This window comes from Enoplosus armatus, chromosome 9, assembly GCF_043641665.1.
Source record: "Enoplosus armatus isolate fEnoArm2 chromosome 9, fEnoArm2.hap1, whole genome shotgun sequence".
Classification (NCBI taxonomy): Eukaryota; Metazoa; Chordata; class Actinopteri; order Centrarchiformes; family Enoplosidae; genus Enoplosus; species Enoplosus armatus.
Window position 1 is genome coordinate 17,114,779 of NC_092188.1, and position 16,651 is coordinate 17,131,429.

General features: G+C 38.5%; 1 protein-coding gene across 1 annotated transcript in view; it reads left to right on the top strand.

Moving 5' to 3' along the window:
- adcy2a (adenylate cyclase 2a) overlaps window positions 1–16,651 on the top strand; it is a 54,969-nt gene that overhangs the window by 17,620 nt on the left and 20,698 nt on the right. The window contains exons 3-6 of the mRNA XM_070911314.1: window positions 1,656–1,817; window positions 13,034–13,183; window positions 15,808–15,956; window positions 16,186–16,297. Of these exons, the coding sequence (XP_070767415.1) occupies window positions 1,656–1,817; window positions 13,034–13,183; window positions 15,808–15,956; window positions 16,186–16,297 (573 nt within the window). The remainder of the gene's footprint in view (window positions 1–1,655; window positions 1,818–13,033; window positions 13,184–15,807; window positions 15,957–16,185; window positions 16,298–16,651) is intronic.

Here is a 16,651-nt window from a genome sequence, read left to right on the forward strand (position 1 = left end):
GTTCATACGATACCGGCCAGTGAGTGACATCCACCTTCAGCATGATGGATGTGATATAGCTTGAATGATGCCACATATAAATCGTATTATGATCAATAGAACATTAAATGTGACCTTTAAGGTATATAAAGAATATAAACATGTCAATGATTCTGAGGATGATGATGCTGACTGCTATTGAGAAAACGTTAATTTCATACTGTATAGCTTGAAAAGTAAAAACAAATTATTTTGCTCATTTATATTTTATAATAATTCATTATGCTGGCTGAATCTTAAGCTTTGTGGCTGGTGGGTCGCCTCAGGTGCATCCTCTATTGACTGGTTGCAGCTGGTTTATGTACATGTTTTGGTATTTAAATAATAAACATTCTTTTTACAAGAGAAAATGACAGTCATCAGCTGAATCTGCTGTTTTCAACTTGAAGCGATAACTTTTCTGGTGCATCATGCTGACCTCCACATGTTGCTGTCACTTGACTCTTCTGTTCTTGGGAGACCAGCAATCCCAATCTGCTTCCCTGCTGATCACACTATTATATAACAGCCGTTTTAACATGTCCACCATTGTTTAACCATTGTTTAGAAAATAAGGAGTCTGCAAGAGATGATCATGATTAAGCTAATTAGTAAATATGTCCTACTTTTATCTGTAGTGAAGCAGCAGGAGGCAAATGCACAAGACATAGTACCCATTTGAGTGAATTTGAATTTTAACATGAATAAAGCATTTCCTTAAATGCAACAGACCATCCTTTGATATTTGCTACTATTTGCATTCACTACCATAGTTAGCCATGAAGAAAGTAGCAGTGTAGAATGGTATGTTAGTCACCCAAGCTTAAACAGACGAGGTACTGTTTTTTTTGCTTTAGTCGCTCTCCCTCGTGCTTTTCTTTCCTCTTTCCATCTCACAGCCCCCTACACCCTAACCCTGCTTTCCCGCAAATAACCCAAGAAAGGTTAACTGGCACCTGGCTGTAGCCTGTGAGAACACTGGCCTCTTTCTATCCATACACGACAGCAGATGAGCTGCTTTAACCCTGCAGCAGAAGTGTGTGTGTGTGTGTGTGTGTGTGTGTGTGTGTGTGTGTGTGTGTGTGTGTGTGTGTGTGTGTGTGTGTGTGTGTGTGTGTGTGTGTGTGTGTGTGTGTGTGTGTGTGTGTGTGTGTGTGTGTGTGGAGTTTGGGTAAAAAGGGAAGCACTCTACATGTTACATTACAGCTGTCAGGTTTGAAGTGTGAGAGCTGATTGTCCCCTTTTCTGGCAATCATGGGAGCTTAGGTAAGCGGAAGACGCAAAGAATGTTATAATGGATCGACTGTTTAGCATAGAAGGATGTGTAATGGCACAAATATATGTTCCTTCCTCCTTTTTCCTTCTGTAATTTATGTTCTAGCTTACCTCCCCGAGCATGCATGTTAATATTCTTCATACATTTTTTTGATGCCACTGATGTAGCTGAACATAAATAAGCTTTACTTTAGCACTTGGTGGGTCATGCTCTTTCTTTCCCCACAGGACTGTCAACACTGATATTTGATTTCCGTCCGTATTTTCTTTTCTTGCGCATCCATCCCTCTCGCTCTCTTTCTCATTCTCTCTTTTTCGCTCTCCTCTGCAGGTGTGTCATAAGTGTGTCTCTTTCTCCACAGGTGTCATTCTTCCTGTTCATTGTGTTTGTGGTTTACACCATGCTGCCGTTCTCTATGCGGGACGCCATCATCGCCAGTGTCCTGACCTCCGCCTCTCACACCATTGTGTTGAGTGTCTGCCTGTCCGCCACAGCTGATCACATGGAACCAGTAGTGTGGCAGGTAAGGTGATCAAATGTAAAGTGTGGGTTAATGGTAGGAGACACATTGATATACAATAGAACAGAGACCATCCACCAAATACGCACGCACCACTGTGTATTTGAACTCAATACGATTCATTTATGTATTAATCAGTATCAGTAAAGGAGTAAAGTTTAAAGGAATAGTTTAACATTTTGGGAGTATGCTTTCTTGCCGAGAGTTAGATGAGAAGATTCTTACCACTCTCTTGTCTGTCCGGTAGCTGGAGCCAGCAGCCAGTTAGCTTAGCTTAGCATAAAGACTGATAACCGGGAAACGGCTAGCCTGGCTCTGTGCAAAGGTATCAAATTCCATCTAGCAGCACCTCTGAAGCACACAAATTGTCAGGTTTTATCATATATGTTTAAGTCATACAAACATTGAAACGTGAAAATGTCAATTCGCCCTGTTGGTGGTGGGTTATGTGCTGGACTATTTCCTAGTGGGACTTTCTGGAGTTGGTAACTGGTCCCAGTCAAGAAGTCGTTTTCTCTGATTCACTAACATTCAGTGGACCTGTATTGTCTACTAGTCATTAATCTTTAAGAAAACAACAAATAGATAAAGAATGCTTAAATAATCATTTTGGATATTTCCAACCTGGGTTTTATCTTCCTAGTTTTTGCCATATATTGCCATAATCAGTTGTACTCAAAGTTGTGTCGCACTTCCCTGTAGAGGTTTATGTACCTCCAGTTCACAGGGAGCACTGCTTTCCAATACACACTGGCCCACTTGTACTTAAAGCAAACAAACACACATGAAGCTGTTTTATACTCTCCAAACAGGCACCCTGCTGCCAACAACAGAGGACGTAAGTCGAGTTTTCTATCAGTATCACATATTGTTTTACTATTGTTTTAGTATTGTCTATTGTTTCTAGTATTGTTTTAGTAACTATGGCATATTGTCATAGTTACACTATATCCTGCCCTATCCATACTTCATGGGATGTGTAACCACTGTTGTTTTGTTTTGTTTTATTTTATTATCCAGATGGAATCTTCATGGAATTATTTTTCCTTTCCAGACATTTAATGTTTCCCCATCCTTCTCACAAAATGAGCATTTCTGGTCATTTTAACCACACAGTCTGTATTTTTAGCAAACAAACAAATGTGACCTTTTTAAACTAAAACTAATTTAGCATAGCAGGTGAGCGATAGAAATTCTAATGTGCTTTTTTATACTTTATTAAAAGGTCACCCTCTTTCCAGCTGTATTGCTGTTTCAAGCACAAAATGTTCAGGCAGTTGGCATATGGTGAGAAAGACAAACAAATAACAATATAAGGAAACCGATTCCAAATGTCAGTGTTTGCCACTACACCTTTGGCTAATTCCAACTAATGCATAAAGGAAACAAGGAAATTAATTTGACAAGCATGTCACAAAAGCTACATCTCACTTGTTATCATAGATTTCAAAGACCAGGATGCAATGTAACATTTCAGATCCAAATCACAAAGGGCATTTCTAGCATACAAAAAGGTCCTGTAATTATTATTTTACCATGTCTTCATGTCAGTGACCTCCTACATGTAAATTGCACTTCTCTACACCTTTTCTGCGTGTGTTTCTGTTTGACAGCCCTGTTGCTTAATCTTAGACTAACTGAAGTAAGAATTTATCATAAATGCTTATTCATCTTAATGGTACATTTTATAATCATACAATGTGACTGGCGCTCTGAGGTTCTTTGCAGGCATCACTAAAGGTTTGATACCCGTGTTCAGCAGTCCAGCCTTTGGTAAAATTGCTGGTTGATCTCTCTTGAATAAATAAAAATGACCATTTATAGTCTAATCATAAGACATATTGTCCTTCAGATAACAGGAAAACATCTTCATTTCCTCTCCTTTTTTTTTTTTTTAGAAGAATTGTTCATAGACTCACAAAATAATTCACATAATGACAATAAGTATAGACTGCTTGTGCAGCTACAGCTCTATCATAGCACTCGGAAGGTGATTCTTGTGCCTGTATCTTCATGTCTCTTTGTATTCCCTACTCTTAAACCTTCACAAATGTTCTCTATTGCCTCTGTGAACTCTGCTGTGATGGCCTGTTATTTGGTCTTAGCCTACTTTTCTTTCATGTGTAATACTGGGAATACTGGCATCTGGGCAGCCTCGGGCTGTAAGCTGCATGGTCACTATCTGCCAGCTCCTCTTGTGCATCAGGTCAGTTTGCCCGACAGCACATATCCAGTGGAAAATCAGCCAGAGAGGGGTGCCCTTTAAGTCCTTTATCCTTTATCTCCCTTGTAAAAATATTGGATGGTGTCAGTCAAGTGAAAAGCAAAAAAGGATGTTTGGAAATAGGAATTGCTTCCAAATTGAATTATATAGAAATTAATTATGCCATTTCTATAATTCAAATATTTCTTGGCAAAACAAAATAGCTAAATTGGCCAGTGTTGTTGTCTGTTGTCCGTGACAAGTGAATAACAGAAAGGCAAAACATTCAAAAAGTGTGATGGACAACTGTGACAGACATGCTCAGAATGGAAGAGAACAAAAGAAATATGGAAGGACAAGGGTCAATGGAAATGACAAAACATAAATAAAAAAAAAGAAAGATGACCAAAGGAAAGGAACAGACAACATGCCTGAACATGAAAGGGAAAGGTCAGGGCACTTGCTCTTTCTTTTCCTTGTCTTGTGCTCCTAAAATAATGTATATTTATCTGGATTTTAATTAGAGTTGTAGAAATGCTCAAGCGTGATAGGTAGTTTGAAGTTGGAATATCTGATCTCTGAGACTGAATGACTGGCAAGTAGAGCGGAGGAGAAAACCCAAAACACTGAAATAAAGTGTGTGCTGTTTTACCTGAGACGTTACCTGAGACTATGACAAACATATTAGGAAGGCAGTCCTAATATTTTGTACAGTCTTTGTGTGTGTCAAGTTACAAAGGCATTGTTGGAAGGAGACAGATTGCTGCTCAATCAGCAGTCAAGATGGCATGCAGGGCTAGACGTGACATTGCCAAGGAACGAATTGCCTGCTAGTAAACACAGACTCAGCCAAATCCTGGCGGGTCTGTATTTCGTTATAAGTATTTTTTTTGTTGTCAGTGACAGTGATGTTGTTTTCTCTCTGTTTGTTGACTATGCTTATGGCCAAGTCTGTATTTGTGGTTATGATGATGGCAGGGTATGAATTAAGCATAATTTATTATGGTACAAATACAGTATGTGTGTGCAGTATGTGGAGTCAAGTGCATCAGTGCCTTCACACGTGGCCACATTTTGTTTTTGAAATCACCAGTTTAGTTTAGAAATGGTTGCATTTTTGGATTTTGTATATTTTTTAAGTGTCAGTAGTTTAAGGCCACTTGGCACAATGTTCCAAAAACAGCCCCTTTTGTAGGAAGTGGAAGACTGTCCCATGTGTGTCCTGCCTGCAGCCTGCACATATACATAAGTATATAAGTCAGAGAATTACGGCATTTAAACTTTTCAAAGCTCAATAAATTGCATTTTTCTACAGTTTGACAGTGGTGATACTTCCTTCTACACAGGATGTTCAAAGGTACAATTATTAAATTATTCAAATTCTTGCAACTGTCACTGGTGCTATGTAACTCCCATCGTTGTGTTCTGTTCTTCATGGACGCACACTCTGTGTGCCATGGAAACAGCACCTGAGTGGCTTGTTCTTCTTTCAGGGGAATATTGGATCCAATAACCTGATGCTTACTCGCTTCAACACTGGTAGTAGTGGGGTGCTGGTTCTCATTATAGAGTGACATTTGCCGATAGCAGCTGGGAGGATCAAATAAAAGGCAGATTGCTAGATTTAGGTTGTTCAGTCACTGCAGGCCTTGGAATCAACATTTTTCGCATCACCAGCCAAAATTACTACCAGATATTAATGATACTGGTCACTCAGAATTTCTGTGATGTAACCAGATTATAGTATAATGTCGTTACATCATGGAAATTTGTGTAATATATGATAATAAACAATTTCACTGGTATCCATAAGCCACAACTATGGCTCATTGTTTTAGTTTTTTATTTTTCAAAAACAAATGAATAACTATCAGTGTTCGGACAGGTGAAAATCAGTCAACAATACTAAAATCACTATGAAAAAAAACAAAAAAACATTTCCACTGCAAAAACGTTTATTAAAACCTTTTTTAACTTAATATATGCGCATGATCAGCAGCTCAATTGCATTTTCCCATTCCCATTTTTCTTCACATTCCATTTGTGAAAAAAAAATGTACAGGCAAACTTTCCAGAACTTTCAACCATATCCCACAGCCTTCTTCAGTGATTGAACTGGGTCTAAAAATGAGCCAAAAAAAGCTGTCATTTTATTTAATATTATAATTTATCTCCCCTCTTTTTTTTCATTTTTAATCCACATAGTCTTGTCCTTCTTCTTCTCCTGATTTTATTATAACTTGCCTTACTGAGAGAACAGTAATCAGTATTAATGTTGGGATAATAATCAGTCTGAAAAATCTAATGCAAGCTCCCGACCATGCAGTGTTTCTATTACACATCATAACACTCCATACAGTATCTTTAAGTCACCTTTACCCATCCAAAATTACATTCATTAATGTAAATAAAATTAAACCAACTGAAATGCAATAGCCCAGGTGAGGTATCAGTAGAGAACAGCATTGTATTGTCTAATGGGACAAAACTACGGTCAGTCATCCTAACTAACTGCTAATGTACAAAGGCATCTAAGTAATCTACCACTAATCATTTTATGTATCCTGATTTGATCTGTTTTTTGAGATTAGGCCTTGTATTTCCATTCTGTTGCAGGCCAAATTTGATCAAAAGCCACTTTCTTTGTGTGTTGACATGGAGCCGGGCAGTGGTGAATTGTGTATTTCTATTATGTGTGCTGCTTTGTGAGTGAGTGAGAGAGCTACAGTCCATAGAAACAAACATACTATCCATGTGTCCCTCTTTCCATAAGGAAAACGTTGGATATCCTTGTGATTGCTTGCCATTTTTAACATGTACAGTGAGGCACAATCAGCATGTAAACTATGTGTGTTGTTGCACGTGTGTCATACCGTTTTTACCATACTAGTGATAAATTGAATCAGTGGTTGTATTAGGTCAATGTGGGCAGTGCTGCAAAACAATGAGCTGGACGGCTTTGTTGCAATATTGGATTTTTATATTTTATTTATATACTTTCAATTGTTCAATTATTCAATTTGCTGAATTTGCCAAAAACAGACATTTCTCAGTTGTTTTTCTAGAAAATGACCTATATTATGATATGGCCCAATATTATGATTTGAAACTACATGTACTGTGGAAGAGGATTTTATCCATTTTGTCAACTCCTTGTGTATAGTATGTGTGCCTACTGTATATCTGTGCTTTTGTGTGTGACTTAAGTGTGTGTCAGCTGGAGAGAGTGCATGCATGCATTTTCCTCTTCTGTGTTTCTCTGGCAATATAATGTCAGTCCAACCCTTTGTGTCGGGACAGGCTCAGGCATACATCCTCCTTTTTAGATAAGATCGGTGAGGTTGGGTGACAGGATGCTCTAAGTCTAATGTGTCGGATGGTAACTACGGGACAGCAGCTATAAAAACCTCTCCAGCTTTCTATGTAGCTTTTGCAGGATGAGGTTGACGGATTTGTGGTACTACAACATGCTGTTCAATCAGATGGCAAATTGACTAACATGCTATTTGACTTTATTACACTATCTGACATTTTTGGCCTTCCCTAATAATTACTTCTGGTTGGACACTGAATGGAAGATTTTTTTCTGACGCTGTAATTTGTTCATAGAGTGTGAGCAGTAGCAAAATCACCCTGTTATTTTGTGGTGTCGAGGGAAAAACTATATCTAAATAATTTAGCCCTTAAAATGTCACAAATAATGAGAAATGTCCATCACATGTTACCAGAGCCCAAGCTGCCTTTAAATTGCTTATTTTGTCTGTCCAACAGGTCAGAAACCCACAGGTAAATCCGGTCATTTGAGTAGCTGACCTGTTGTTTTGACTTCACTTCGACTAGAAATGTGAATACAATGTCTCTCTGAAAGCATTTTTCATGGGTTGCTTACAGAGTTGGGGATGTAAAAGTCACTGGTTCACACACTGTAATCTGCTGGGAAGAAGTCGGTGAAGAAGATTAATGAGAAATTCTGTTCTGTCAATGAAACAACTGCTGTTGTTTAGAGGCACTAACATCTTGAAGACTGCAACACAAAGGCCAGTTGGTTTTGTCTTAGTTATCCTACCAACTGTTCTCAGAATGATGATTCCCTGCCTAACATTTTACAGCTCAAGACTGTATTTGTACCTTTTAGGTGATCTTTAATCATGCCAACGACAACAAAAAATGTTGCCTTTGTCTGCGTGCTTGGCAAAGAAATAAAAACAGCTAAATAAACCACCTGTGGACAATAAATAATGCAATAGTTTGACATTTTTGGAAATAGGATTGGTCCGGTCAAACTGTTCCCTCAGAATCACACACGTGCGTGTACACAGGCACGTGCACACACATATTCACATTCAGTAAGCGTGCATTAGTGGAATGTTGGATTTTTAATTTACTTTAGTTTCAGATAATTTTAATATTTCAGACTCACTCAGCAATTTGTAGAGAAAAAACACCAGCCTATCCTACCAGAGATTTGTAAATGGCAGCTATTAAATGTCCACACTTTTGTGCATTGTTCTAGTGTGCATACAAGCTGCCCAGGGGTTATTAAGTGAGAAGGAGCCATGCTGACATCTCCACTTTGTCAAGTCCATTGAACTTTACAGTGCTGGCTCATTGGAGCCTTAATGAACCAGCTACTTTTATTAAAGAGGTGAAAGCCCCCTGTTGGGTCCAGATTTATGTACATGTAACATTTAGAAATGTTTAGAGTGTGTGCAACAGTGATGCATAGTTATGTTATTTTATTGGTATGTCAGGATTTAGGTTTCCCTCTACACTTCTCTCTTGAGAATTGTTTATTTTATTTTTTGGTTGTTTCAGTTTCTCTTCAAATAAGTATGTTTGTACAATGCTCAGTTTGTACCTATGGTAATTTCCATTTGAGGGATCTTGAAAGCACATCTGCTGGATGTCTGTTGCCAACAGGTCATTAAAACAAGATTCACCTTCACACTGATCTTAGATAGTTGTCTTCCTCTACACATGGTAGTCTCATAATAGCCTGCATAGGGCTTAGCTCTCTGATTTAGATAATCCCAGAATTCACCAGCTCAAAGCCCTTTAGAGGCCATCCTCACCTGACCCCGGTGTTATCTGTAATTGGGTACCAGTGAGGTACGGATGATTCGCACAGCCAGCCGTTTCACACAGCTGACCTTTTGAGATGGTCTGGATCGCTGTCAGTGTCTTGTCTAACAGATGTCAGCTAATAGAGTAGCACCCAGGTCTACCTCAGTGTAATCTGTTGAGCAGTTCCAAAACTTTATACAAAAAGGCAACCATTTACAACTTTTGTTTTTGTGATTTGATGACCCACTGGATGAGGGGTAGGTTTAATATGTTTATGCTTTTTGCTGCATGTTGGAGAAATATCAGACTCCAGTTTTTGCTGCCTAAATAGACAAATGCATCCATCCATCTTTGCATTCTGGTGTCGCATTTAGAGGAACTCGTATATTTTGACAGGAAGCAGCAGTGAATCAATCATTGTGAACTTGCTTCTTAAAAGCAAGGACTAAGTTGTCAATCTACAGAGAGCTAGACTCCTTTTCACCACCTCCACCAGCTACAGAAAAGTAGTAATTTACAGCTAATGTAGGTTTTGAGGACTACAAAATTGCAAACAGGTACTTCTAGCTGATGATTATTATGATTTGGGTTGTCTGGTGAAACTCATTTTTAATTGACAGGCTCACAAAGAGAGAATGAATGGGTAGCTGAATGGATTTTCAATTAAATATGATGATGCTTTAGTTATTTAAAGTGAGATATATTGCATACAATGTATGGGCTGCGGAAAACCCTTTTATATAGCAGCTTACAAAGGCCCCAGTAAATCTTCTTGTGCCTGCTTTCAGTCATCCAGTGAGCTTGTCTGAACCCTATTCTCTGAACACTATTCTGTAGCACAAAGTTCAGGCTATTTTGTCGGACTTTCTATGGAAAATAAACAGTCATGAACTGAGCCAGGCTGGTAAATATGTAATGCCTTTAATTTGGAAAATGTGTGTCTTCTTTCAGGGTTTGGAAATGTGCAGAGAGGAGATAATACAATCAGTGGACAGCAAGAGGGACGTCTGTCCCAAATACAGTGAATAAATGTGAACATAAACCCAGCCAGCAGAGCACACTCATGCACATGGCCTCTGCACCTGATGTTTGCTTTTGTCAAATATAAAGGAGAGACAGGTACATTGCTCACATTCATCTGATTTATATTTAGAACAGCATGTGTGTCTGAACATACAAATCAGATCCTGTTTTCTCAGTACTGAGACATCTGTACTTTTAATAATGAGTTTGTTATTGGTTGTGAATTGTTTTATAAGTATTGCACGCTCTAGGTCCTGGTAATGAAACAGTTAATGAGCTGTGCTGATGAGTAATGGTTGTCTTGTTATTAAAGATTAGCAGGAAGTGTCATGTCTCTACTGATAGCAAAAGGAAACTGTTAGCTCTGCCAGCAGAATTGGAAGACATAGCTTGCAACCATATGTGAAAATTTGTGCAGATCATCTGTGGATTACGTGCGTGTGTGTGTGTGTGTGTATTTGTACCTGCATTTGTCTGGCCTGCAGCTCTAGAATAGATAGACTTTTAACACAATATACAACTACCCTGATTAACTACTGTCAGTCGACTGATAGGAGTACATAAACTACATAAACTAAACAATTCCCATATTGTTTTATGAGCTGAAAAATACATGATGTGGGCTCTCTGTTGTTACTAGAATAAAATGTTTGTTCCTGTGCAGAAGGTCAAAGGCTTATTCTCCTGGTGCTGTAATGTAAATCTGTGGGGCACATTTACATCAGAAAAGAAACCAAATTGCCAGTGGTCAGTGTGACAACAAGGTCGCCATTATGCTGGAAAGAAAGACGGAGACTGCAAGTGAAAGTGAAATTTGTGAGAATGAGACAAGGCCGGCACACGAAAGAGTAGGAATGGGACTGTGTATGAAAGAGTGTGACAGAGAAAACATTTTTTTTTTTTTAAATGCGATGGCAGAGAACCATTAAATTGTCCTTTTGCTTTAAATTGCAAAATATTGAGCTCAAGGTTATTACGTCTTCTGGGTCTTTATACATTCACCTATCATCACTGGGCCACATCCTATCATAATAGTTCCTCTAATGGAGCTTCCTGTGTAGTGCTGCCATGAGGGATGCATGAAATGTAAATGGAAATAAACAGAATAGAATGCACTTCTCACAAATTGCAATTTGCACTCTGTGGGTATAGTGAAGCGCTTTGGTTGGAGTAAACATTTATCCTTATGCGTCATATTTAACGGAACAGTTTGTTGTTTTGTTTTCTCTGCTGTTATAGTGGGATATTGACTGAAAAGAGGGGGAAGTGTACTTGATGAGTTCCACACATGCAGGAGCAATACAATTGCTGCTCTTTATGTTGTCCTTGGACGTTAGCTTTTTCTATTCATCCATTTCTTTCACTAAGCCAATGAACACAGGATCACTTGTATTGTAAGCATTACGTACGGTATGTATTATTGACATTATTGATTCTCCTTTCATCTTTTGAAAAGAGCTAGGCCAGAGCCCGACGATGTGAATACAAGACAGAAAGTATACAGCAATGCTTGTGGCCCAGTGAGGCTGTCATGCTATCTACACAGAAAATAGTTGAATGGATGAAAAATGTAGACATCTTTACTAATATTCTAGACACTTACAACTAGTGGGGCAGAAAATGTTTGACCTGAGGGTAATGTCAGAGAAAATGCCAAGTTAGCAAAATCAAAAGGAGTGATCTCCCTCTTTAAAGTTTTGATCTTAGGACAGGCTCAGCTTACATCTGTCTAATACAGGGTGCACAAATGGGCGAGTGGGCAATGAAGCATGTGCAAGAGAGTTAGAAATTGGATTGAAAATCATGCATAGAAATTAGGACTTATTTTATGTAATTTAGTTATGTGTAATTCTGTGTTTTGCGTTCATGTGCTAACATTAACAGGTTAGCATGTTATGTGAGTGTCAAGCTAAAAAAGCTAATAAAGCTGAGGCTATCTAGTGGTCATCTTATTAATGAGTTTCAGATTTCAAACTTTAGCGCTAGATATTCTTTATTAAACTCAGTTTGGATTTATTAACACAGTGGGTCGGGAAATGTTGGCTACTCATTAGTAAAAATGACATGACATTAAATACAATCAATTAGGATTTATTGTAGTTAAGATGATCTATATCATTAGTGATCCTTACACAGGTGCCACTATGATTAACAGCAGCTTTGTCACTTACGCCATGCCATGGTCAAATAGAGCCTGTAGTGGGATGTGGTATTTGCCGTAATAGCACTAATTAAGAAACAGACAGGCTTCCTTGTGTGCAGTGAACCTGAACTCAAGGGAAAGTCTATTTATATAGATGAGAAGTGTGGACACATCATTAGGCTCTGGGTTTATTTATGATTTAGTTTTAATTTCTTTTCCTTTTTTTGTTCATTTCTTCAGCTGGGTAGAAGGACGTTTGGTGTGGGGAATACATGATGCTATTTTTAGGCAATAAACAACTCAGAAGGGGCAGCATAGAGGGCATCTAATTCCCTTATCTTACAATTGTACTATATTTCTCGACCTCTGAGGTCATCTTCCTTTAAATAACCGGTTCACAAGAAAATGAATGAAGCTGTGTTGTTTATGAATGCCACATTGCCCTTAAATACAGTGTGGATGTCGGTATCAACCTTAAGTAAAAGCCTTTGTCCTATTTCTGACACTTTGGAGGTTTTTTTTAAGCCTTGGTTCCACGTCATAAAGACCCATTGCCTCCTCAGAATTTAGAATGACTAAAGCATATCCACAGCTCTTCTATGATGTGATCCATTTCTGATTTCATTTCACACAACAAACCAACAGACACTATTGTTGAATGTATTCCCTTTTACAGCTCTGTTTCTGCTCTTTCAAATAAATACCCATTAATATATTAAACTTAAAGATTATTTTTGTCTGATATATATCTAATACCAGCGTTGTCTGTTCTCTGTTCCTGTACAGATTTTGGCCAACATTATCATTTTCATGTGTGGCAACATGGCGGGGGCGTACCACAAGCATCTGATGGAGTTGGCACTTAAACAGACTTATCAGGACACCTGCAACTGTATCAAGTCCCCAATTAAACTGGAGTTTGAGAAGAGACAACAGGTAAAGTGGTCAATAAGTCTTAATGACCAGTGAGCCAGCGAGAGTCAGGCAGGCAGTGAGTGATTGAGTGCATGTAGTAGTGTTGATGATGGCGTTGATAATGATGGGGAGTGAAAATATTTACGAATGAGGAATGGATTACGTAAGATGAATGAGGACACTGTGGCAATGATGATTATGATGATGATCACGACGACAATATCGACAAATGAGAGAGTAAATCAATTAAAACAACATTATGGAATAATAATGTTTGATTCGGAGAAAAATAACTGATGTTAATCCAAAAAGGGTTTTTGTTGCACTTTCCTTTTTTGTAGAATATTTTTTTCATCAGCCTGTTAATCCTACCCTTGAGTGAAATTGTTTTATACTTAAAACTGCACTGCTGTCAGACATTCTTTTGCCATTTATCTCCTAGCTGTGCTTGCAGAATTTTACTTAACATGTGTGAGTCATATAATTTATTTGACTCTGCTTATAGCTGTCAGTGTTTGATTGCTGTGGTTTTGGAAAGGGAAGGAGACCATAGAGTTGTGTTTTACAGAATGTGGTAATTGTTCTGTGGTAAAAGCTCTTTTTGCATCCCATAACTGCTGGGTGAAATCTTTACAGTCGATTAACAAGATATAAGAGTATCTGCTATACATTTTCATCTGCAGCAAAGGGGCCCCTTTACAATGAGTCTGTGGACCATCTGATCTGCTCAGGTCCATCTGTACATCCAGCCACTGGTACTTTTTTGCGTGTGTGTTTGTCCTGTGCAGCATTTTAGATGACAGTGATTGGGTGTTGATACAGCTTCAGGCAATTCATCCGTTCATCCATTAAGACATTTTCAGAATGACATTGTTTAATGCAAGGGGTCCCTACAACATTTGTTTAATGTACTGTTGGTCACTTACACTATCTCAAATAATGCCAAAAGGAGACATCTCCCATTTTCCTTTTTCTACTGTGCACAGTTGAGAAATACAAAGTAATATTTTGTAGTTATTGTCCCACTCAATCTGCCTTTCTACATAAGTCTGTTGGATTCCTTTTTAAAATACATGTCTTTGCTACCTCATTTTCATAACCCCTTTGAAATTCAAAGAACTTGTTTGAATGCTGATTGTGTGCAGATGCCATTTCCAAAAATACATTCTCCTATTAATGATATGCAGCCAATCAGCAACATTGTATGTGTGTGTGTGTGTGTATATGCATTTGTGCTTTTCTCCTCATGCTGTGTGTAAAGTTGAAACAGGTTTATACAATTAATTCAGGTGAATTTGGTGCTGCTGCGTACAAGCAGCGTGGCGTCCTGTGACAAATTAACAAGGTGCTGAATAAAGCTTGCTGCTGTGCAAGCCTGGGATGTAGCTGGCTTTTTACTAGAGCTGCTGCCGTTGTAGCTTATGGGTAGATATTCAGTCAGATCAGGGCCATACCAGCTGTTGTGAAAGCCCAGGCTTGGGGTGGAGCTGGTTATCCCTATGGTGAATACAGCTTGTGTTACAACTGCCATGAGTGAAACTGAAAATGCCTTGGGTGGAAAGTTTTGCAACAGCCCTGGAGTGCTGCTGCTGCCTGCGACAGCTGGCAGTAACTGTGCTGAGACACATTTCTCTCGGGCACTCATAATATATGCTGTTTGCTGCATGCTTTTATCCAAAGTGCCCTGCGGTACAGCGAATGCATACATTTTTGGTATGAGTGGTCCAAGGGGGATTATGTGAATTCATCTTGAACCCAGAGCCCTGGCAGAGTTTGTTAGCAGCCACCATGTACAGCTCCTTCACGTAGAACCCTCTGAGCCTCAGCAGCGGTGCAGGGAGATGATCAGTGGTGTAGAAAACTTGTCAAGTTGGAGGTGACATTGGCTTAATTAGGTATTTTCTCCAAATTGAACTTCTCCTTACCCTAAGAGGAGTTTTATCTACTAATTTCTGGGCAGGTTGGATTAGAGTAATACCTACAGTAGCCTCAGAGAAAAACAGAGAGAGAGAGAGGGTTAAGCTACCACTAAAGGAAAGAAAAGTTGTGAGGCGAATAATGGTGGAGTCTCTCTTCTGGTGGCTGGCAGTAAAATAATGAGCATGAAACTGTTTTTTTTTACATTTATCATTACTTTGAGTTCGAGGAAGTTAACCAGACTCAGTGTCGTGCCAAATTAACCTTCACTTAGCTCATGAAGCTTTGATTGAGGCCAGCATAATAATAGTGACAGCTTTTTGTCTCCTCTTGTCATCAAAGGTTAATGCTTCAGAATTAAATTAGGACTGAATTCAATTAAATGTCAATTTGCTGAAAATTTGAAACTTTTTCAGTGACAAGTCAAGGTCCCTGTTGATTTATACTTTTACTTATTATTATACTCTGAAGCTAAAACAAATTACCTGTTGGGTGTCTTTTTGCATGCATCTGCGTTAGATTTTTGCGATACTGTAATACTTCATCACACACATTTAAGTGGTTGTTTATCAGAAATGACATGTTTTCCTATACGAAACCGTGTTATATTTATTACAGATGTTGATTGTTTAAAAATGTAATGCTGTGCATATTTCTATCACTTTTCTGTGATTTTCCTGACCCTTCCTGTACTACTACAACTTCTTTCTTTGTGTTACTGCCATTAGGAGCGTCTCCTGTTGTCTCTGCTGCCAGCTCACATTGCCCGGGTGATGAAAGCGGAGATCATCCAGAGACTGAAGGGCCCGAACTTCGGCCAGATGGAGAACACAAACAATTTTCACAACCTCTATGTCCAGAGACACACTAATGTCAGGCATGTATTATTTATTGGTATTTACCACTTATATGACCCAGCAGTACTGTTCAGTACATGTAAGGTGGTATGTATGTGACACATACTGTATATGCGTCTTAGAGTACAGATTTACATTATAGAGCAAATGTATATTTGTGGCTTCTTCTTGAAAACTTATAAAACCATTATGTTATAGTATATTGATTTATATATATATATATATATATATATTTGTTTCCATCTCTAGTATACTGTATGCTGATATAGTGGGATTCACACGGCTGGCCAGTGACTGCTCACCTGGAGAGCTGGTGCACATGCTGAATGAGCTGTTTGGAAAATTTGATCAAATTGCCAAGGTAAACATTTCATTATGGACTCTGTTAGGATGTGTTACTTGGTGACAAAGTGCTAATTTTGCTACTTCACTGGAGTCTAAACGATTAAACCCATATCTATCTCACAGTCACATCTTGTGAAGGGTAAAATCCACTCCAAATGCTTTTGCTGATGTATCTTGCATTTATGGTCACTTTCCATTGCTTCATGATAAATGGTAAATTGCAACATGTACTAACCTATTTTTCCTCCAGCAATCTTAACTATAACTGGTACATACTGTATCAGGATTTGATATCAGCCTCTGAAAATCAAAGAGCAAGAGCTTGTTTCTTCACTAGAGTTTTCGCTGATATTCGTTTATGTTCATAAAG